Here is a 23,199-nt window from a genome sequence, read left to right on the forward strand (position 1 = left end):
TCACATCCATAAGTTGCTGTTGGAAAAAAAAAAAAAAGCTACATTCAGAATCCTCAACTTATTTTCTGTGGAGATTTTAGATAAGTCTTTGACTATTGTTTTAGTCATTCCTGATCTTCTGATGTCTTCTGAACAGCAATTCTTCACATTAATAATGGATCCCAGGTACTCGAACTTGCTGACTTCCTCAATTCTTTCTCTATAAGGTATACACTTGTTTCTCAAGAGCTTCCCTGTCTGTATTTCCCAAATTTCCCAAAGAACCATAATCTTTGTCTTGCTAGAATTAAGCTGAAGTCCTCTGTTATTACCGAGCTAGTTAACTTTATCAAGAATTTGTCCCTGTTCTTCCTTGTCATTACAGAGGAATACGGTATCATTATTAGTATGCTGGCAATAAATTTATGTTCATATTTGGCTGTAGTCATGAAAATTTTTTCATATACAGGTAAAAATGTAGTCAGTCCTTAGTTTTTGGACATCAGTGTAATACTGCACTTACCTCTTTAGACCATGATTTGTTACTGCATGCTTTGCAGCAATTGCAACATTATTAAAATAACAATACCCACATACTTCATTAAACATAGCATGATGTCCTGGAGGCCTAAAAGATATAAATATGAAATTAAGACCTTTTAAGTTTCAGAAAGTTTATACTATAGTATAATAATTAAGAAATACCCTTAAGATTAACAAAATGACTACACACTTCATATAAAACAATTACTTTAAATACATGTTTCATGACTTAAGAGTAATTGAATAAGATTTAATTAACTTAATTTGAATAAGAAAATAAATCAGTTATTTAAGAAAACTTTTCCATAATGCATCAAATAATAAAAATAATCATTTCTATTAAAAAATAAAAATAAAAATAAAAAAAAGCAATCATGAGCTACTTACAAAAACAATAACAAAAAATTTGCTTAAATCTACTTTCTTTTAAGTTCAATTTACAGAAGTGCATAAGTACTTACTAGAATTTTTTGTACAGGTATCCCTTGATTAACGAGATTAATTAATCCTTCGATGTTACCACGTATATCAAAATTGCATTAATCAAATATAATAATCAATGGTAAAAATTACAATTTGTCCATGATCAATTACTACATTAATAATTCGTTTTATATGGTACTCTTTTAGGAAAGATAAAAAAATGAATGCAAAGTAAATGTTTAACAAATGTTTGTACCTACATTAATTACTGCAATTTTTTATCAAAAAAAGTTATCAAGAGTCGTTTGAACAGTTTTAATTTTTTTCTATCAGCATAAGTTCTAAGATAATTAGTAAAATGACTCTAGACCTCGGCAAACAAGCATTCTTTGATTAATATCTGGATCCATATCCATTACTTGCTGCTTAAGTGATTCTAAACTGAAATATTGCATCCAGTTCTTTAATTGTTATCTCCTTTGGAACCTCATCTTCACATTCCATTTGTTCGTTGTCTTTATATGCGCATTGTTGTAACTGAAATCTTTTGAATTTGAATCCAATAATTATTTAGCATCTTCTGAATCAACACCATCAAAACAAATGTCTTCACCAATTGCAACAATTTCTTCAATCACATTGTTCACAAAATTTTGGAAACCACCTAAGTCATTAGTGCATTCTGCAAAAGGTTTTCCAAACAGCTCTCATACAGCTAGAAGACACTTGCTCCCATGATTCATGAATGTTTTCAAGTGTGTGTTTAATGTTAAAATTTTTCTAAAATTCTTGTAGCTTAATTGCGTTTTCTCCCATTGTTGTTTCTACTGCCTTTGAGAATGTCTTTCTAAGAAAATAGGCTTTGAAAGTTGCAATGATGTCTATGTCCATGGGTTGTAGCAATGATGTCATATTTGGTGAAATTTTGGTACATTTAAAGGCGTGTTAATTAAAATTTTTGCTGCATATATAAAGGAATTGTCGCAATTAATTTCGCCGCGTTAAGCAAGAGATACCTGTACATTCATTCATCCAATATAACTCTGTTCATTCAGTTCTGGCATTCAATGGATATTAAAAAAAAATTTGTGCTTAGAAACTGTACTACTCATTTCTAAATCACCTCAATTTTAGTTCATTAACAAACTTTGGTATTTGGAAATTTTTCTAAAACTTATTAGTAGCACAGAATTAATGATTTAAAATGGTATAAAATTATGTTACAAATGAAATAAATAGACTGAGATTCATTGCCAAGAATCAGATTATTTCCACACTTCTTATTAATAAAATTGTTCAATTGTTTTAAATTAATGTTATGATGTTATGTTAAATTGATGTTATGCACTTAATCACTATATCAAAGTACAGAACACTTTTCCACGCTGTCAATGTTGTTCAAAAAGATGCAAAGAAAATTCACTGTATCAAGCCTTACATTATAAGAAACTATTCTTCTGGCCCCAGGAATTTCTTCATCATCAATACTCATGGGTACAATCAGTGTCTAATTAAGTGCTCACTATTTTCTGTCTACTGCCAGGTGGCTCAATTCTTGCCAGGTGGCAAGAATTGAGCCACCTGGCAGTAGACAGAAAGACACCAAACTCCTTTACATCATCTATCCACTTTCTCCTGGGTTATCCAATTTGTTTATGCCATTATTCTACTGCACATCAAAGTTTTGATTTTTCTGCTGTCATCTATCCTCTCCTGCAGATAATTTCAAAGAGGCTGAGTTTTCTAATCACTATATTTAATTAAATACAACTTGTCTCGCATATATCTCATACCCCTGATTTTACTTTAGGAAAAAAGAAATAAAAATAAAAAAGTTTTGCATATAGTTTGTACATGAAAAATGTTTAAAACTTTAAGAAATAGATAGTGAATGTTGTTGTGGTAGTTTCAGATATTTTGGAATTCGGTTAAAGAGAATCAGCATTTCAACTCAACAATCGTCAGCTTGTCTTTGTCATTGAGTCGTGCAATTGTCTGTTAATACCGCACTGATCATATGCACGTCTTCATAGTTGCACTATCTCTACCAGCCTATCACTTGTTGGTTATTTTTGCTTGAAATATAGAGAAACGTTCAAGTTACAGTGCTGGTTTTAAACTCAAAGATCATATAATTCTGAAATGATAAAAGGACAATCAATAATGAAACTTTGTTTTAATTTAATTACAGAAGCATTGTTGCTAAAAATTCAACTATATTGTATGATGGAGAGCCACAGATTGCATAGATGACATTAATAATTAAAATTTAAATGCATTCATTTTATAAATAATGTGAACAATTATAAATTATAATGAGGATTTAATTATAAACGTCAATTAAATTTTTTCCTGAAAAACTTTAGTTGCCAAAAATCCCTGCATATATCTCATACCATAATTTTCTAACTTTAATTTTGGGGAAAAAAGTGCGTTATATTCAAGTAAATATGGCATTTTCTTACCTGTTATCTTTCACATCCATCTAATCCATTCAAAATATCTTTTCTACAGCATGTTCTTTCAAATGCCAATACTCACCTTAGTCTTTGACTTACTTACATCTCACATTCTTGGACAGTGATTGCAATATGCTCGTTTTCAGTACTCCTAGGCTTTGCGTGAAGGCTCATTGTTTTACTTTTCCATATCTTATCTGTTGACTGCAGGCTTATTTCTGCTTTTGTAATCTGAGTTCTTATCTCCATTTACAGTATAAATCATATGCCATGCTGCATCCTAAATATATAAAACTCCTGACACATGCCATTTCATGTCCATCACGGATTGTTATTTGCTTCTTCATCCTCTTATCCCCAAAATCATCATTTTTTTTATTATTATTTTTTTTTTTCAGTGTTCATCATTAGTCTTATTCACTTAGCTTAAGCATTCTGATTCTGTTGAAGCTTCTTCTTCTTTGATAATGACTGTCATCTGCAAATCTCAGGTTACCGATTCTCACACTTTGAACTGAAATATTTTTGGAAATTCACTATAGTCAAAATTGATTGTATCAAAATGTACGAAATGACAGATTAAATAATAACTTAGGTAACTAATTTCAAATGAGCACTATTTTAAAGCCAAAGGTCAGACATCTGTATATGATGATATATTCATTATTAAATACTAATCTTCAAATGGTTTAGCTAAAGGTCACAGTAGTTTCATGAAAACATTTAGCATTTTATTAAAACATAAAGTTGCACATAAACAGAACTCGGCCATTCACTAATTTGCTTATTCATTGGATAATTTTTTCAGCTCATGCTTTGTAGGTCACAGAGCTGCTTTGCCTATTTGCAGTTTCCAAGTAATATCATTATTTGGTAATCTCCATGGAGTCAACAGACTCATCATGATAGGCCCACTCAACAAGCAACATGTCAATCATAATGAGCTTTTAAGATATTTAAATCATTCCACTCACTAACAACTCTCTACATAAAAAATCTACTCCTCATACCCTTCTTCACCAATCTTTATGCAACTTCCAGGAATGGCCTCTCATTCTTCCCATCTTAACATCCACTCTTTTTATAATTTCTTCTTAATCTGATAGAATTCCTTAACTAACTTGAAGGTCTCTATCATATCTCTTCTTTTCCTCTTATCCACCAACCTCTGTATTCTGCATTCTCTCAAACGTTCTTCATAAGAATCCTGATATCACTTTGATTATTCGTCTTTGGACCTTCTCTAGTATTTCCACATCACAATGAAAACTAGGCGACCAAATCATTTTATGTGCAGTCTTTGCAACATGCGTGATGTGACCTCAAAACTTCAGTCCACTGTCCACCATCACTCAAAGATCCTGAATCCAATCCACTTCCTGAAGTACAGCTCCACCAATACAGTAGCTAGACTTATATCTCTGTATCCCAAAGTATAATACATTGCATTTATTAACATTAAAACTGCAACCCCACTCATTTGTCCAAGCTAAAAGTCTATTCAAATCTTCCTGTAGAAAATTAACATCAGCACTACTCCTGATAATTCTACCTAACTTTGGCTCACTGGCAAACATTTAAAGATCCCCAGTCAATCCACATGAAATATCATTAAAAAATAAGTTAAACAGTAGGGGACCAAGAACAGAACCCTGAAGCATGCCACTGGTCATCTTCCTTTGAACCCTGTGTACTCCTAGTAAACAACAATTGCAACCAAATAACCAACACAAAACCCATTCAAATGTGTCCCATCAGCTTCGAACCATTCTAGCTTCCCTTCAAATTCATTCTATGCATTCACATAGACATTCTGCATGACACAATTGAGCATCTTGTTATTCATTATCATTGCTCTCCTTCTCAGTTCACTACTACTGTCATATCTGGGCAACAAACTAACCACTTTCCCAGTGACACCATTATCCTTCACTTCCTGCAATAACTTCTTCAAATCCCCTCGGCATTCTCTGTCTCACTATTCGAGTCATTTGTGCTCACCACTGCCACTAATTCTGATGCCCATTCTTTCCTTCTATGCCAAGTATCTGATATTCGTTTTATTACCATCTGTAAAACATATCTTGAGCACTTTATATTTTACCACACCATTAATGATTGAATCACCATATAAAGAAACCCTATCATCCTCAGATACTTGCTTCTTATTATTAACTTCCTTGTCATTTACATCAGTTATGCTCCTCTTTTACATTCAATTTCTTCCTCCATACATTTAACCTGCCTCTTCATTTTCATCAACTCTTGCCTAAGCTTTACCATGTCACTTCTATGATTACCATTGCAAGCACTTCCATCCATTTTCTAATTATTCCTGGCAACACCATTCTCATTTTTGGAATGTCCTAGCCTTTCATCGCCCTTCTCACATACTATAATATGTTTCTTTTTATCATTTGATCTAAACACTCCATAAATTTTTAACATGTTTGGAAGTATACATAAAACAACTGGTACATCTTATCCACTGTGAAAAGTCCAGAGAAAAACTTGATCTCTGAGTTGAAAACTTCCACACTGCTGGCATAAGATTCTTTGCTGCCACTATTTTTGTAACATTAACTAGCACTTCTACATTAATCAAGATAACAACTGAAGTGAACACTTTTAAAATGACAATGATTATATCCAGTACAATGATTATATCCAGTCTGGCAATAATAGTACATTTGTAACACATACAAATGCACTATTATGCAAATCTACACAATATAATTTAGGGAAGAAAACACTTTTTTGTAACACAGTTCAAATACACCACTACTTCTCATCGCCACATCATAAAAAAATAAACCTTGTCTGAGGCTGAAGATAAGGAATAGGATTGCTGCATTCTTCCACACATACAATGTCTTTAGTCTGCACTGATAGACTTTTCAAGCTGTGGAGATAGGATTAACCATTCTATGCATTAAGTTTATGAAAGTTAAGTTTATCTCATCATAAAGGATCTATGGACCTGATTCTTAAAGAAATGGGACAGATGAAATAATAATTTAAATTAATTTGATTTAAACTGAATTGATATAAATAATAATTTAATGTAAATTTACCAAACACACACTGATGTTCAAGGCTATGATGGATGGATGGTATCCCCAGTGAAATACCACCACCCAGCTTATTGGGGGTTTGAAGTGCAAATGCCATGTTTGAGCTCCAGAGCAGGAATTCTAGTTTCTGTTCCTCACCTTCTTTTTTACTCACACTGCATGGAGAAGAGAAGGTGAGGAACAGAAACTGGAATTCCTGCTCTGGAGCCCAAACATGGCTTTTGCACTTCAACTACATCAAGGTCCCAGAAACTCCTCCATTTCGAGGGTAAGCAGTTAAAACAGTGGTGCTACGGGTCAACTGCCAGTTAGTGCATGGACCTGAACCTGTCAGTAATGAGTCATGAGCCTACCCAATCTACTGGTGCATAATCCCATTGCCACATACTCTGCTAGATCATGCCTGCAGAGGAGTCAAGTAGCGGTATGTGAGGGAGCATTGTTGAGGCTATGTCACAGCACAGAGACTGGTTTCTCTCTGTATACATGTCATGTCCAAGAGTCTATCTTTATGGAAGTTTTATTCACTTAGCTATGCTACTAATTATATATTTGGTTTTATCCTTTATCCAAGTGTAAGCAAACAAAGTTTGCGCCTGAAGTACTTTCAGAACTGGGGCAAATGATAGTAAAGGTGATATAAGTTCTCATCACTTGCCTTAGTATCTCATAATGCAAAGCACATCTCCTTACGGACATGTATAATGCTATGCATTAAGGGAAAGGGTCACTACCCACACCGGTTTCGACTTTTATTGAGGTCTCATCAGTGGGAGCCAGACCCAGAGGTGGTGATACTAAGGTAGAAATAATGGAGACGTCATATTACCTATACGAGTTGCCAATACCCTATTATTAAAATTCTCTGGATTTTCTGGATTCTGAACAACCCCAAACCAAAATATCTTGGAGTCACCTTAGATCGCTCTTTAATCTTCAAAAAATACCTAGAAAATGTCATGGAAAAAACTAGGAAGAATAATATCATCAGGAAGCTTGTGTGTTCTGGATGGGGGGCAGGAGCCAAAACTTTGAAAACTGCTGCCCTAGTGTACTCTTGTGCGGAATACTGTGTTCCAGTGTGGTATTCGAGTTATCATGTCAGCAAGGTCGACGTGCATCTTAACGATATCATGAGAATCATCATGGGTTGCATAAAGTCTACGCCAAAGTTATTTGCTATCTGGCCACATGGCTCAGATACACTCCACTCCTTCCTAACACACTTAAACAACTGTTAAATCTTGAATAAGGACCTTTTCATCAAAAGGATCATTCATTCAAGATTTAACAAGAATACAATAATAATAACCAAGAAATACTTGTACTGTTAGTAAAGAAACAAATTTTAATAGAGAACATAATTGAATTACCTTAAAGTGAAGTACAAAAAAAGGAGGAATTTGTCTGTCTAGATGGAAATATTGTTGTTTGAAAACACTAGTAAGAAAAAAATACTCTATGCAAAATGTATGTCAATGCAAACAAAAGTCCAAAGGTTGCGTGTAAGTTACCCACGATAAGCGTAACGCCCGAAGCAAAGGCATTTGTAGAAAGCGAATTGAACTCGCATTCCTCGAAAAGAGTGCTCTTGAGGAGAAGAGTGGTGACTAAACAACTTAAGGGCCAATAAGAAGGCGCTGTGAGAAAACTTCTGCAATGAAAAGAGGGCGCAACAAGGGATAATAAATGCAGGTTTGTGCGGGTTTCAAGCCCCCATTTTTTCTGTTCCTGTTTTCTTTCAGACCCATGATGCTGACCAGCGGAAGGGAATTCTATGGCATCGGATGGCAATTTTCTCCCCGTTGCTAACTGCCGAGCTGTATGCGAGATGACAGCATCCACCGACTCGGGCCATCGGTAGAAGTGCTACCGGAATGAGACAACGGAAGGTTCCTCCAGGGAGATGGGCAGTCAGACGATAGTGACCAGCAAGACGAGTGTTGCCCAGCAGAGTGCAGAAAATGGTTGTACATGATGAGCGAAGTGACCTCCATGGGGACACAACCCACTGAAGCAGTATAGTATCTAACAGTAAAGGATGGATAACGGGGACACGGTAACCTCATACAGAGGTGGTAATGTACAGTTTCTTATTTTATTAACAATTAGCATTAGAGAAAAAGGGTGAATCAAATTCTAGTTGGACAATTGCCTAGAGAACTTTTTGAATGACTTATATGCATTGTAACTTGTTAGCTCCATTGGACTGGTAATCGGAGGACTTAAGTTTTTGTGTGAGACCTAATTAATGTGGTGGGGTCTGTGTTAGCATTTGAAGTTAAAATTGTAAACTTGTATTTTCCCATGCTAAGTGTGTTTTAATTGACCAGAGGATATGAGTTACATGTTCGTTAACTAGAGTGTTCGTTTATGATTGTCAGTTGATTTAGTATAGATACTGTGATAAGCTTTTGATATGTTTAATTTAAACCTAATTGTAAACTCATTAGATCTTTAATAAACATGTTTTACTATGTAAGCCTGAGTTTTGCTTGAGCATGAGACTAATTTACCACTCATAAAAGTTTGAACCTATGCATAAGGGGAAGGTATAGAATAATTAGAAAGGATAGGGCCATGACTGCAAACTGAGATCTGTACAGATGCTATATATATTTAACAAATTTAGGTAGCTGCTAGAACTCTGAGAAAGTTTCTCTGAACAAGAGTTTTTCTGTCCTAGGACTCTGACTGGTGCAGCTGGAACAAACAAATTTGTCAGAGTTCGAAAAGGAGACGGCCCCAGAGAGATAGACTAGAGATCTCATTCTTAGTTGGCACAAGAGGGGATAATAGCAACATAGATTTAAAGAAAAACCATGATGTAACACAGCCAACACCCCAGGGTCCAGTTGACCTTGGAAAAAGAGGAAAACAACACTCTCCCCTTCTTAGATGCTCTAATCACTTGCCAGCCTGATGGATCTTTGATTTTCTCTGTTTATAGAAAACCCACCCATACAGGCAGATACATTCACCAGCAATCCTCCCCCCCCAACACACACACAACAATATGGGGTTATTAAAACACTATATAACAGGGCAAAATTAATCTGCTCAGATGACAATGCCCTAACCACTGAACTAAACCACATCCTTAACACTTTCTTAGTCAATGGCTACAACCCCCAAAAAATACTAAAACCAGTAAACCACAATCCCCTCCCCCCTCTCACAATAAAGATTACACTAAATCTATCACCATCCCCTACATCCGGGGCACCTCTGAGAAAATAACCAATATCCTCAAAAAATATGACCTAATTTCTTGTTATAGACCATATAAAAGGCTGGCATCCCTTATCCGCTCTATCAAAGACCAACCACTTCCTCTAGACCTACCTGGTGTATACCAGATCCCTTGCAGCTGTAAATTGTCCTACTTTGGCCAAACAGGCAGGACAGCGAATATCAGGATTTCAGAACACAAAGACTACATCTGGTTTCACCAGTACAGCCACTCTGGACTTGCAGATCATGCCATAGATACCCACCATACAATTTGTTGGAAGAAAACTAAAATAATACACTGCAGCAAGTTCAAGTATGAAAGATTATTCATAGAATCATCAGCAGCTCTAAAAAACGTTATAAACCTCAACAAATTTGGGAGCATGAGACTACCCCAAATTTGGGAGACTTACATCAACAGAACTTCAGCCCGACGGCCAAGGCAACCCAATTAGCCCGCTAGGGGGCACCATTAGGACTTTAGGGACAATATTAGTTTCTTGCCTTCTTCCTCATTTGCTTTTGTTAGTGCCTGCATGCACATACCATATTTGTATGTTCCTGAAGATAGCAACATGACGTTGATGAAATATTGAAGATATTCATTAAAGTTTCCTTTAATTAATATCCGGTTTATGCGTTGTAAATTCCTTAAGTTAATTACCAGTTATGTATGACCAACGTATAAGCCTTGCTACAAGAATAAAGTCTACATCTGTTGAGTGGCTACCAACACTCTAACATCATACCATCAGACATAAGAAGGAAAGCTGCTGCTAACAGAGAGTGGATAAAATGTATAGGAAATAACAACTTACCCATCCATGAGTACCTCCAAAATCTACCACCTATTCACTTAAAGTCCCGTGACCCGATCTGGAAAAAGCAGCAACCAGCTACATATTCTCCTGAAACTGAACGAAAGAATCACTGGCTTACTTCAACAATAAAAATTGTATACCTCATTACAGACCCCACAATAGAGGCCCCTGGCTTTGACCTGCCCAGACAGCAATGGAGCACACTCAAACTGCCTGAGGATAGGCCATGCAAGATGTGCTACCATGATGTACAAGTGGGGCCTGCATCAATCCTCAACATGTGACTGTGGTGCTGATCAACAGACCGTCAATCATATTATTCAGGACTGTACGTATGGGTTGATTTGTAACCCCAATAAAAAAAGTCACATCACAACGACAGAAACCAAGATCTCAACTACATCTACTACTCTCCACCTCCAGTGACCAAACTATACACATCATAATTCTTTCACCACAAGGGTGGCACCTGTGCCTTTGTGAAATCTGACATAGCCTGCAAGAGAATGGCTAATATAGAATCCCCTGCTTTTAACCTTTCCTAGCTCAAGGTTTCCTTGCCTCATTTAGTGACTTTCATTTGTTGAATTTAATAACCACTCAGATCTCTTCACATTCCTGGGTGACTCCAATGTCCATAATTCCAGCTGACTTCCCTACTCCAACATCACCAACCAAGCAGGACAAGAAGCAAAAGTCTTTGCTATAAGTAATGACTTAACACTAATTGTACATCTATCCACTCAAATCCCAGATAACCCTCTTCACTCTCCAAATACTCTGAATCTCTTTTTGACCAGTCCCCCCCCCCCTTCCAGATATGCCATAGAGGTCACCTCTCCTTAGTTGTGAGCATTGAAGGGGATGCAATGCTCACAACCTTGCATCCCCTGGCACTACAAAAGAACCAAATAGGATGTCCTCTGGAATTTCTACTCATCCTTTCCTTGGTCTGACTATTGCTTCCACACACCTGATTCTAACAGCTGTTGTGAATGAGTCGCAGAAATTATTCTCACTGGTATGAAGGCCTTCCTCTATTCAACCCATAATCCACCTCCACTTTCCAAGCCCTGGTTCAACCAAAAATGTATTATAGCAGTCAAAGGAAAAAAATTCAGTTTACTGCATGTGGCTTGCATCGATAACTCCAGCTACATACTTGGCCTATATCAAAGCATGCAACATATCAGTAGATCCATTTCTGATTCCATAAAGGTCACCAACAGAAAACTCACCTCCTGTACAAATTGAAGCCATACCTTCTGGTTACTTGCTAAGGACATTGGATGCAACTTCTGCCCTCCTGCACTTCCACTTCTGTCTCCTGATGGCACCCGAAGATAAAGCTGACTTCCTGGCATCACTATTTTCCTCTGACCAAGGGAAATCACCTCCTACCATATTGGAATCCAAGCACCATATACCTCCTATAGTTTTTTGACAAAATGTCATCAGAAAACTACTAAATAACTTGGATAATAAAAAGTCTTCTGGTACTGATGGTGTCTCCCCAATTGTTCTCGAGCATTGTGCTCCAGAGCTAACACCTGTCCTGCATCATCTCGATAATTTATTATACATACCTGGTACTTATTCCAATGGATAGAAGTAATCTCATATCCATCCTATTCCAAAAAAAAAGGGGTGACAGAAGTCTACTGTCAAACTACTAACAAACTGCCATCACCTCTGTTGTCTCCAAAATAAAGGAAAAAGTCATCAATATCCAACTCCTCCACTACTTAGAGGCCCATGAATTAACCAGTGAACACAGTACAGATTCTGCCATTCAAGATCCACAGCTGACCTTGTAGCTTACATCACCCACCTTACCATGGAAATATTCAGAGAAACTTGTGCTGTCGCCATTGACATTTCTCTCTGGTCGTTCTTTGTAAGGCAATTGGATCCCTCAGTTTGAGCTTCACCACCAATGTTGGAGTGCCTTAAGGCTCTATCCTGTCACCTACTTTCTTTCTACTGTACATAAATGTTCTCCTGTATCTACTCATAATAACTACTAATCCCATCCATAGCTATGCAGATGATAGTACTCTCCACTCATTCTACTCAACTCAGAACATACAGTATGCTGACTTCCAGGCTACAAGGTCATCCACAATGACCTTGTAGTCTCGGAGGAATCAATGGCCTTAAACATTGATTTACATACTATCCTGCAATGGGATGAGGACAACCTTTTTATGTTCAATGCCACCAAAACAGCCTTGCCTTTTTCTCACACAAAAGAGACCCCAGCTCACCTACCCTTTCAGTAATACACAAATCACCAGACAAGGTCAGATCTCTTTGTTTGGACTAATGTTTACCCAGTGTTTCCTGGCATAAACACATCACATCAATGGCCTCCTCAGCATCCAAGAATCTTGGCATTCGCTTTCATTCAAGAGCCTATTTTACACACAACCAACTTTTCACTATATATAAATTCCAAATACATCAATTTTTGGAATACTGCTCACATGTTTGGAGTGGTGCACCTAAAATATCCCTTAAAATCCTTGGTGCCATCCAGAGGCATGCTATTAGCTCATAGATGATCACTCCACTCTCTTACAGATTCACTGCAGCTTCTATCTCATAGGTGAAGTGTTTCAGCAATATGTATACTCTATAGGTACACCCATGGTCACTGCTCCAGTGAATTGGCAACCATCATTCTTCCACTTTCTGTTGCATCTATTAATACAAGAACTACAGCTTCCCAGCACCCCTTTACTGTGTGACTGCAACCACACTGAACCTGCTTCTATTCATCCTCTTTTATCCTGTCCACCTCTGTCCTCTTGAACAGCCCGCCTCAAAAAGTATTCCCAAACAATTACAACCTACAACTCTTCAAAAAATGGCAATAAACTTCCATCTCAGTCGTCTTCTGCACCCCACACGCAGCACTGATGTACTATAGGTTCCTTCGACCTCTTATGTAGAGGATCAATAGAAAAACTATTTCATCTTGTCAAAATTTTATTTCAAAACCATTTATCTTGGTGCCAAGATAAATGGTTTCCTTCTTCCTTTCAACAACTACTTGCTGAAAGGAAGAAGAATAATTACATAAAAGCCACAGGAAGCAGTGGCCACAAAGTCTCAACAGCTGCCTTATACTTCAATTCTAGTGAATTCATTGCCAGAGCAATTGCACCCATAACAGTATGAAAGCAACTCCAGCTAACACTGCCTTTCAATTGCAAGGCATGAATGGCATCATTGCAGTGGTTAGACAGGATTCTGACTTACAGGCATTCAGTCATAATCCCAAATTTAGAACCTAAAGACATTCAGTTCATGTATTTACCACAGTACAGCTACTATAAGCCATACTTACCACTACCATTTCATAATAACATAGGCATATATTGCTTAGATTATTGCCAGTCTGTTCATAAATTTGCTAACACCAGGTCAGGGCTGGCCATGAATACGGCTAGTTGAACGCTGCACCTATATCTGATATTCATGAAATTAAGCTCAACATTTTAGTGTGCTATTTCAGACTCCCTCTGATGATTGCAGTCTTGATGGGAGAGACAATTAGAATGATAATTTGGCTAGTTCTGAAATATTCTGAAATCATACCAGCTCAAGATACAGCTAATATGTGTGAATGATATTAAAGCTCACTTCACAAGAGATGAAAAATTTCTAATTGCTAACAAATCATTCTACAACACCCCTTGAAAGTACGTGTCAGGAATTTGATGATAATGAGTTAATTTTTATAACAAAGATCTGCCATCAAATAGATGATAAGAATATATTTTTTGTATAAATAAAAAAGGATTAAAGGGGTAAATATATTAACTACAGATTTTGTTTCAAATGCAAGGAAAGAGAACTTATATTAAAATTTATATATAAAAATAAGAGTTGCAAAATAATAAAAAATTTTGTGCTAATTATAACAGGAAGAATGAAGTTTTCTACAAACCTAACAATTGCCATTCCATTCTGTACCTACAAACAAAAAGAAATATAAATATGCTACAAGGACATGTTACACTGTGAAGTAAAAGAAAAATTCATTACATTTCAATGTGTTTTACAAATATGACCTGTCAAACTTTCCCAAGTCACACCTCCTTAAATTAAATTTACATATTAGGGCATATTACAAATTCAATTTACATATTACAAAATCAAATACAAATTCAATTACCTTATCCTCTATATTTTACATATGACTCTAGAGCAGTGATGGTGAACCTATGACACGCGTGTCAGCACTGACACACTTGAGGGTTTCAGGTAACATACCTTGGATGTTGAAAAATATTGGTATTCATTCTGATGAAAAAACTGCGATAAATCATGTAAGATCGCTCTCAGTTAAGGCGAAGGTAGGTTTGTTCATTGAAAGAACTTTCTACCAGTAGTCAGCAACAGAAAAGTCATTAAATGTAATGTAAGTTTGTAATTTCAGTTTATTAAATTAATTGTATAATATGAATTCATAGATTTTATATCAATGTCCTATTAAATAAATAGCCTAATATGATATGTATAAGTCACCATCTATGATTATGTAGTTACATTTATAATGCATATATGCAAGTGGCACATCAACAACGTCAATATTTAAAAAAAAAAAAAAGTTTGACACACCTGGGTAAAAAGGTTCGCCATCACTGCTCTAGAGTATTCTTATACAGATTTTATTCACAATGCAATAATGCCTTGTGAATAAAATCTGCATAACAGCATTTAAATCACACAATAAATAAATAAAATAAAATTCTGTGGGGGGTGGAACTGTTTTTAAACAGGGTACAACAAAAAATTGCAATTTCAAACTTGAATGTTAATAACAGTTTACATCAGCAGAACATATATATCACATCAAGGTGAGGTTTCAAATGTGTTCCACCCCATCAAGAATCTTCCGTTTGCATTTGGTTGAGCTGCATTATTTCTCAAAAAAAGGCTTTGAATTACCTACATTTTAAAATTAAGACATGGAACAATGTTATAAATTAATGCAGGAATAGGTGGATGCGTATTTAAGAAGAGGAAGGAGCTATATGTAGGAGATGGATTACATTTCAACACAAAAGGATCAGATCAGGCATTTGAGGAGATTATTGTTTTCTGGACAAATGAGTGTGTTAGGAAACTAGAATTGCAAAGATGGGATAGTGGCTTGAGGAACAAAAGGGTATATACTATACTGCAAAGCCAAGTAGAGTACACAGGGAGTAATAATAGCTATATGAATACTGACAATCCACCAATTCTTCTGTATACCAAGAGCATTAGAAATAAAGAGAATGAGTCTGTGGCACTGACTGACTCAGTCTCTCAAACATTGTTGGTATTAGTGAAACTTGGTTAACTGAGGACATTCTGACAGGGATAGAAATCGAACATATTTTGGCAGGATAGGGAAGGTAAATGCAGCAGTGGATTGTTGTTTATAAGAGATGAATTTTGCCCTCTCAGGGAAGAAAAACAGAGCAGAAATGACAAATGAAAGTCTTGCAATGGGGCAACAAGTTTCTGGTGAGTGGAAGGAAGATAAGAGTACTAATTGCATAAAGGCAGTTTTAGAATGGAGAAATCAAATTATAGGCCAGTCTGTATTTCTTCTGTGGTTATTAAAAGTTTGGAGAAATTGATAAGAACCTGTATACAGAATTGGGAATGGATGAGGGAAATATTATTTATGCAGGTCAGCATGGATTTGTTACGAGTACTCTTATTTTAGTAATCTGGTTGCCTTTTATAATAGAGCAGCAAGAGCAATGGATGAGGGTAAGGCACATTTTATAAAGGCATTTGATAGGGTGCTACAACAAGTTGGTTTTTAAGATGCCACATATGGGTTTAGATATGAGGTGAGTGGACCGGTTTTCTGGTAGATATCAATTGCATATGGGAAGCAGTATCAGGAAGGTTACAAGTGAAATTCTGCAGGTTTCAGTAATGGAACCATTGCTGTTCAATCTTTACACCAATGATATTGTCACTAGACTACAGGAAAATATTCAGTTGTTTGAAGATGATGTGAAGAGTAATTGCAGGGCTAATAGCAATAGTGCTGATGTTTGGGCTCTTTGAATATGTATTAAATAATTTTAATACAACTAAATGCCGATCTCGTTAGCCGAGTGGTTAGCGTACCCGCTCTCCAGCCAAAAGGCTGCAGGTTTGAATCCCGCCAAGGGCATGAATGTTTGTGATTGTCTGTGAAAATACTAGTGGTCGTGGTGATTAGATGGTGTTGATGTAGATAATGAGGTTTGCTGTAGTTGGTGGATTGAGTGGTGGAGATGGAGAGTTGTAGAGTAGGTGCCCTCCCTTGATGAGTCCTTGGACTCCTTGGAGGTGTTACGTAATAATAATAATAAAAGTAAGGTTTGAAATTTGGGATCCACAGGTCTTGGTGGAGTTATATTGGAAGGGTGGATAAAGCAAGGGATATTGGCATGATCATAGATAGAAATCTGAAGAGAAGACACATATTGCAAAGGTTGTGAGGACAACTTAGAGAACTGCTGCAATATTGAGGAGGACATTGATCACAACAGATAATTTTTTCTTTATAATGCTCCCACCCACAAAAGGTTATTTGCAAACCTGTGGCACGTTTTGTACTGGGGATGAGCTAAGGATTTTTTTCCCCTAATTTTATCAATTTTATATACTTTTTTTTTGCATTTTTAATTTATTTTTACACAGTCCAGAAACTGTGCTCTAAAGACCAAACATGTTACTTTTTCAAGCCACTTCAAGCTCCAATAAGTAGGTGGTGATTCCAATTCTGTGCTCAAATCTGATTGCCAGGATTTGAATCGAACAAAATAAGCTTGGAGAAGGTAAAGAGATGGATAATAAAAATGATATCAGGACTGTATAATGCAGGTTATGAGGGCAGACTGAAGCCATGCAAACTACAGAGTTTGGTAGACAGAAGACAAAAGGGAATATGATTGAAATATAAGCTATTGACACCTTATTATTAGTTGACGCTACAGAGATTTTTCCCATGGGAGAATGAAGGGAAGGAACAAGGACAAGGAACAATTCCTGGAAGTTTTTTTTTGCATGGAGGGCAGTAGGAGCAAGGAATGTACTGCCTGAGAGAATGATAAAAGTGCAAACAGTGGGTAAGTTTATGGAGTGGTATGATAGATTTTGTGTTGTCTAGCAGTGACCTCTCACAATGCGTCTTATGATACATCGAGATCAGGAAAATAATAATAATATAATAATGTATCTCAAGTTTGTTTATTTCAAGTTTGACATTAATATTTTATTTACACATGTGCATACAGTAATCCTCAAATCTGTCCTGGTATGCACAATTCCTTAGGACAGATGCCATCTGTACTTGCTGATAATATTTTTTGAATGTTGCCTCATCTCTTCAGAACTCAGGTGACAATATCTGAGAAAAACAGTACAGATGTGGTCTTATCAAACTCTTGTAAAATGGAATAACAGCTTCCTTATTCCTACAAATTAATGTTCACTCACAGCAGTCATCCAATGTGATAGCATACCACTTTGATGTGATCTGTAAAATATAATCTTCGATCAACTATCATTCCCTGGCATCATCAACCACTTGCAGCAAATTTCCGTTATTATAATATTCAGCATACGATGACCTCAGTGGAAATTAACTTTATGCTTAGCAACAGTAGTGAACTGATACTCATTATTATTTGCCCATAGAACCAGCCAATTCAAAGGGATTCTGTATATAACAACAAATAAATGGATAATTGCCTTCAAAACCATCCCTAATATCATTAAGTTACACATCATATGAAACAATAGGCCCAAGCACAGAACTCTGTGATATATCACAGCAATCTCCTTCTCTTAAATGCAACAATTAACTAAATCACTTTCTGATATCCGTCAGCTAACTGGCTTCTCCTACCCATGTTATAAGCTTATTTTGTATATCCATCTCTCTGAATTTTTGAATTTCTATAACAATCTCCCACGCACATCCCGAAAGGATTCTACTTAGAAGATGCCAAGAAATTATATTCTTGGTTTAATCCTTTATCCAAGCGTGAGTAAACAAAGTTTGTACATGAAGTAACTTCACGACTGGGCTACTTGTATATAGAAGCTAATGACTTCACATCAATTGTCTTAGTATTGCATAATGCAATGCACATATCCTTACAGACATATATAACGCTATACATTATGGGAAGGGCCACTGTAAAATCTCACGAGAAATAATTTTTTTTAGAGAATTTTCGCTAAATGTTTTACAATTTTTTTGACTGAAATCATAAGAAAAAAATGTACTTAGTCGTAATAATATAAAAGAATAAATTACTGTTACAATGCACTTGCACTTTAGACTGTTTGTAAAAGCTTAATGAGTTAAGCCGGATTAGCGCTGAATACCATCAAAATTGTGAGGTCTGGCGGCCAGCGATGACGTCAGTTCTTTCATTGCTTCTGGCTAATCCTGGAATACTCTGAATTTAGAACAAAGGACGGAGAATAGAATAAAAGGCAATGTAGCACGTGGTTTTAGGCTTTTGAATCCTTGGTCTCGTGCTTGGCTCATCACCTGTGAGGTCTGCAAGAGCTCCTTTCTGCAATCCAGAAGATTCGTTTTCCCACCATCGTAGCCCGATGTTTTACCGCTGCCAGCTCGCTCTAGGCTGCTGGTAGCTAAGGCAGAACCCCAGCGCGTCCAATGAAGGAAAGTTCTCGAGGATCGACCGGAAGAAGGACGTTCCAGTTCCAATGTGTATAACAGAATGTATGTCGGACTTTCCTCTCGAGATTGTTAGCAAGTAACCCATTAATTTGTTCTAGTATGTTATGTGTATGTAACTCGAAATCATAAAGGATTGAGAGAGGTTACTTGTTAACTAGCGGGAAAAGTGAATGTAAAATAACGGAAAATTATGTATTGTTAAGTATGTCTAATTCACAGGTTGATTATGATAGTGTCTGAATTAGTGTCATTTAAGTTTTGAATATATTGGAAGAAAGTTGAATGTAATCCCTCCTGGAATACTTATGCATACTTGTAAGCCAAGTTGTGTCATAGAAGACACTTTTATATAAAGGCAAAATAGGTTTTTCTGCTAGTGAAAGCACTATAGTTTCTGTTGCTCAGATAGCAAGTAAATTTGTGTGTTAAAGTGTTTTGATTAAGTTAATCTTTAATTAACTTTTATGCGCTGTGTATCGCATCTTTTAGTTTGATAATAAATATATTTTTGTTTTGTAACTACCTGGCTCTCATTCCTAAACCAATGCACTATCCCAAAATATTAACGAGTCTGTGGGAATAGAATATAGTAATGAGCCACGACTTGCATATAAAGATATTGTATAGAGGTATTTACTTAACTTTTGTCATCTTCTTGCCCTGACTTTCAAACATAAAAAGATCAATTAAGTGGCGCAGTCGTTACAAATAAATAAATTTCTTAATTGGCATTGTGCGATTGCTCAGGGACTCTTACATTAGATAGACTTACAACACGAGGTCTAACTAACAACAGAAAAAGGGGGGAAAGAAAAAGTTTAAGTATGCAGATAAATAAACAGATAAATGAAAGATAAAGAAAAGAGATATTTTACGCCACTACCCAGACAGGTTTTGACCTTTCCTGAGGTCTCATCATTGGGAGAAAGATCCAGAAGAGATACAAAGTTTGAAGTAATGCAGAATATATTTCCAGAAGTCATATATTTCCAATGTAGAAGTAGTCAAAAGGTGTCACGACTTATTACTTAAATATTCTGGATAGGAGATAGATGTTAATGAAACCTCACTAAAGGTTGAAACTGGTCTGGGTAGTGGCTCTTCCCATAATGTATAGCATTACACATGTCTGTAAGGATATGTACACTGCATTATGGGATACTAAGGCAATTAATGTGAAGTTATTAGCCTCTGTATACAAGTAGCCCAGTAGTAATGTTACTTAATGCACAAATTTTTATTTGCTTACACTTAGATAAAGGATTAAACCAAGAATATAATATAACATAATTATATTCTTGGTTTTTAATATAACCAAGTGAAAAAACTTTTAAACATTGACTCAGAAGGTTTGACATATATCCACTTCATCCATCTCTGCTATCATTGTACTGTAAAACATGAACACATTGCTTTAAAAAAGAAAAAAAAAACTGTCGTTAATAAAGTCATGCATGCTGTCCACAGGATGAAAGCACTATTAGGTTAGGACCATATCCCCACCCTGAATGAGATCCTAACCAACATCTCCAATTGTAATCAGCATTCCAGGGATGCTGATTGATCTAAAATTAGTTCTGTGGACTGTTCAAGCTCTTACACTTCATCCATCCACTTCATCCATCTCTGCTATCATTGTACTGTAAAACATGAACACATTGCTTTAAAAAAGAAAAAAAAAACTGTCGTTAATAAAGTCATGCATGCTGTCCACAGGATGAAAGCACTATTAGGTTAGGAAAGCACCATATCCCCACCCTGAATGAGATCCTAACCAACATCTCCAATTGTAATCAGCATTCCAGGGATGCTGATTGATCTAAAATTAGTTCTGTGGACTGTTCAAGCTCTTGCAGAGCATGCTATCAACACTAGGCATAGAGTTCATTGGAACAAGAACAACAGTCCTTCACAAAAGTTGGTTCCTTGTGGAACTGCTTTATAAAAAAATGTGAAACTTTACTTCACTCTCCTAACTTAAACAGATCCAATGGTCTATGTCTATCCCCTTTGTGGGAGATAGTACTTTTTAAATCAGCTAATCTTTCCTAACTTTATTTTTTTATTTAACTGTATGTGTATATATATTTTTTATTTTATTTAATTATTTATTTATTTATTTTTAATAAGTTAGGAAATTTTCAGTTATTGTTTGATTAGTTTTTTACATGTACTGAAAATGCCTTTGATACTTAGGCGAAAATTATACTAATAAAATAATATTTTACATGATTTTATTCTGGTATTATAATTTATTTAAGTATGCCTACTCAAAGTATTTCCTTATTGAAACAAACCTGAGGCATGCAAATCTCTATGGACAGTTCTAGCTGACAGATGTCCCTGCAGCATTTTCCAAGTTGACTGCAAGGTTAGGTTAAGTTAGGTTAGGACAGATCCATATCTGCCACTGATGATGATGTGCAGGATGCTCAAATATTCCGAGACAGAGTTCATCGATCTCGGTCAGTCAGTGTCAGTGGTTTCCCAGGACAATTTTCTGCTGTGGTAGAACCATCAATTTTTCAGTCTACAAATGACATAAGCAACAGTGGATTTCAGTATACTGAGACAAGCAGCAATGTCACAGACAGGAACACCACTGATGTGACACCAAACTACCATTCTACATTGGAAGCCTGTCAATTCAGCTGAACATGGCATCTTGACATCAAGTACAGTGCAAAACATGCAACACATTCCATATTTTATTACCAGACTTATGCAGACCATCCCTTAATATTTGCATGTGGTAGGATCCAAAATTTGCATTGCACATAAGGTGTCCAAATACTTTTGTCAACATAGTGTGTGTGAGTGTGTGTAATAAATACTCAGCTATGCTCACATTTAATTAAAATACACTCAAACTCAATTTAACTAATAATTAGTTATACAATATATATATATAAGTCTTTGCAGCACCGACTGAATTATATCATGTAGCAAAGAATGCCTATATCTCCTATAAGCATTATGCATACCAATAGGCAAAACTGAAAGCATATTTAAGTTTTAATTGATTCTTTTCAATAAACCATAGTAAAGGTCTCATTTATAGTTCTAGTTTATCTTAATATGCTCTATATTTATACAATAATGACAAAGTATGAAAAAACAAAGTGTTATATTAAGTAGTCTAGTTTTAAAGGTTGCAAATACACAGTTTAAAACTGTTATTTATTCAGAATATGCAAACATGGTTTATCCATAAAGAAGGTTCATGGATTTATCGAAGTTAAAAGAAACAAAGGAATCAAAGCCAGAATAATATGAAAGATAAACAACCTGGACCGGAAAGAAACTGAGAATAGGAACACTGAACATACTGACTATCACAGGTAAAGAGGAGGAGGTAGTGGATGTTATGATGGAAAGGAAATTAGATGTTTAGGGGTTTGGTATTTTGTGTTTAGCAACACAAAATGAAAAAAACAAGGAAAGAAGAATTTAATAGGTGACCATGTTTTTCTTAGGAAAGAAGAAGTTTACTAATGAAAAAATAGTGTTGGTTTTATCATTACTAAAGAAGTAAATTACCGACTCAAAGTCTGATGGAATTAGTGACAGAATAATGAAGTTGTATTTAAATGTAAAGGAAAATGAATCTTATTTATCCACGTATATGCACCACAACAAGGTTTAGATATGAGGTAGGTTCCAAAAGTTTCTGGCCTGAAATACAAAATTTGTGACAATTTTAAAACTGTGTGCGTGTGACAGATAGCACCATCTATGCAGAGCTTAGTTTACCAGTTTCAACTCTCTACTTGCGTCATTCAGTTGGAGGCACTCATTTGACTAACGTGTGGCATGCTAAGTGGCTGTAATGTTAAAAATTGAGTACTGTGCTGTGATAAAATTTTTCACCAAAGAAGGACTTTCTCCAAGTGCTATCAAACAGCAATTGAATGGAGAAGCTTCTCCTTCATATTCCACCATTAAGG

General features: G+C 35.9%; 1 protein-coding gene across 3 annotated transcripts in view; it reads right to left on the reverse strand.

The window, feature by feature from the left end:
- LOC150095019 (protein deacetylase HDAC6-like) overlaps positions 1-23,199 on the reverse strand; it is a 694,680-nt gene that overhangs the window by 490,235 nt on the left and 181,246 nt on the right. For all 3 annotated transcript variants that reach the window (XM_090411706.1, XM_090411707.1, XM_090411705.1), the window contains exons 8-9: positions 14,489-14,514; positions 503-607 (exon numbers count right to left, since the gene is read on the reverse strand). In XM_090411706.1, coding sequence (XP_090267832.1) covers positions 503-607; positions 14,489-14,514 — 131 coding nt within the window. The remainder of the gene's footprint in view (positions 1-502; positions 608-14,488; positions 14,515-23,199) is intronic.

Source organism: Typopeltis vanoorti, chromosome 21 (genome assembly GCF_054136105.1).
Source record: "Typopeltis vanoorti isolate ZY-2024b chromosome 21, IOZ_Tvanoo_1.0, whole genome shotgun sequence".
NCBI classification, from domain to species: domain Eukaryota; kingdom Metazoa; phylum Arthropoda; class Arachnida; order Uropygi; family Thelyphonidae; genus Typopeltis; species Typopeltis vanoorti.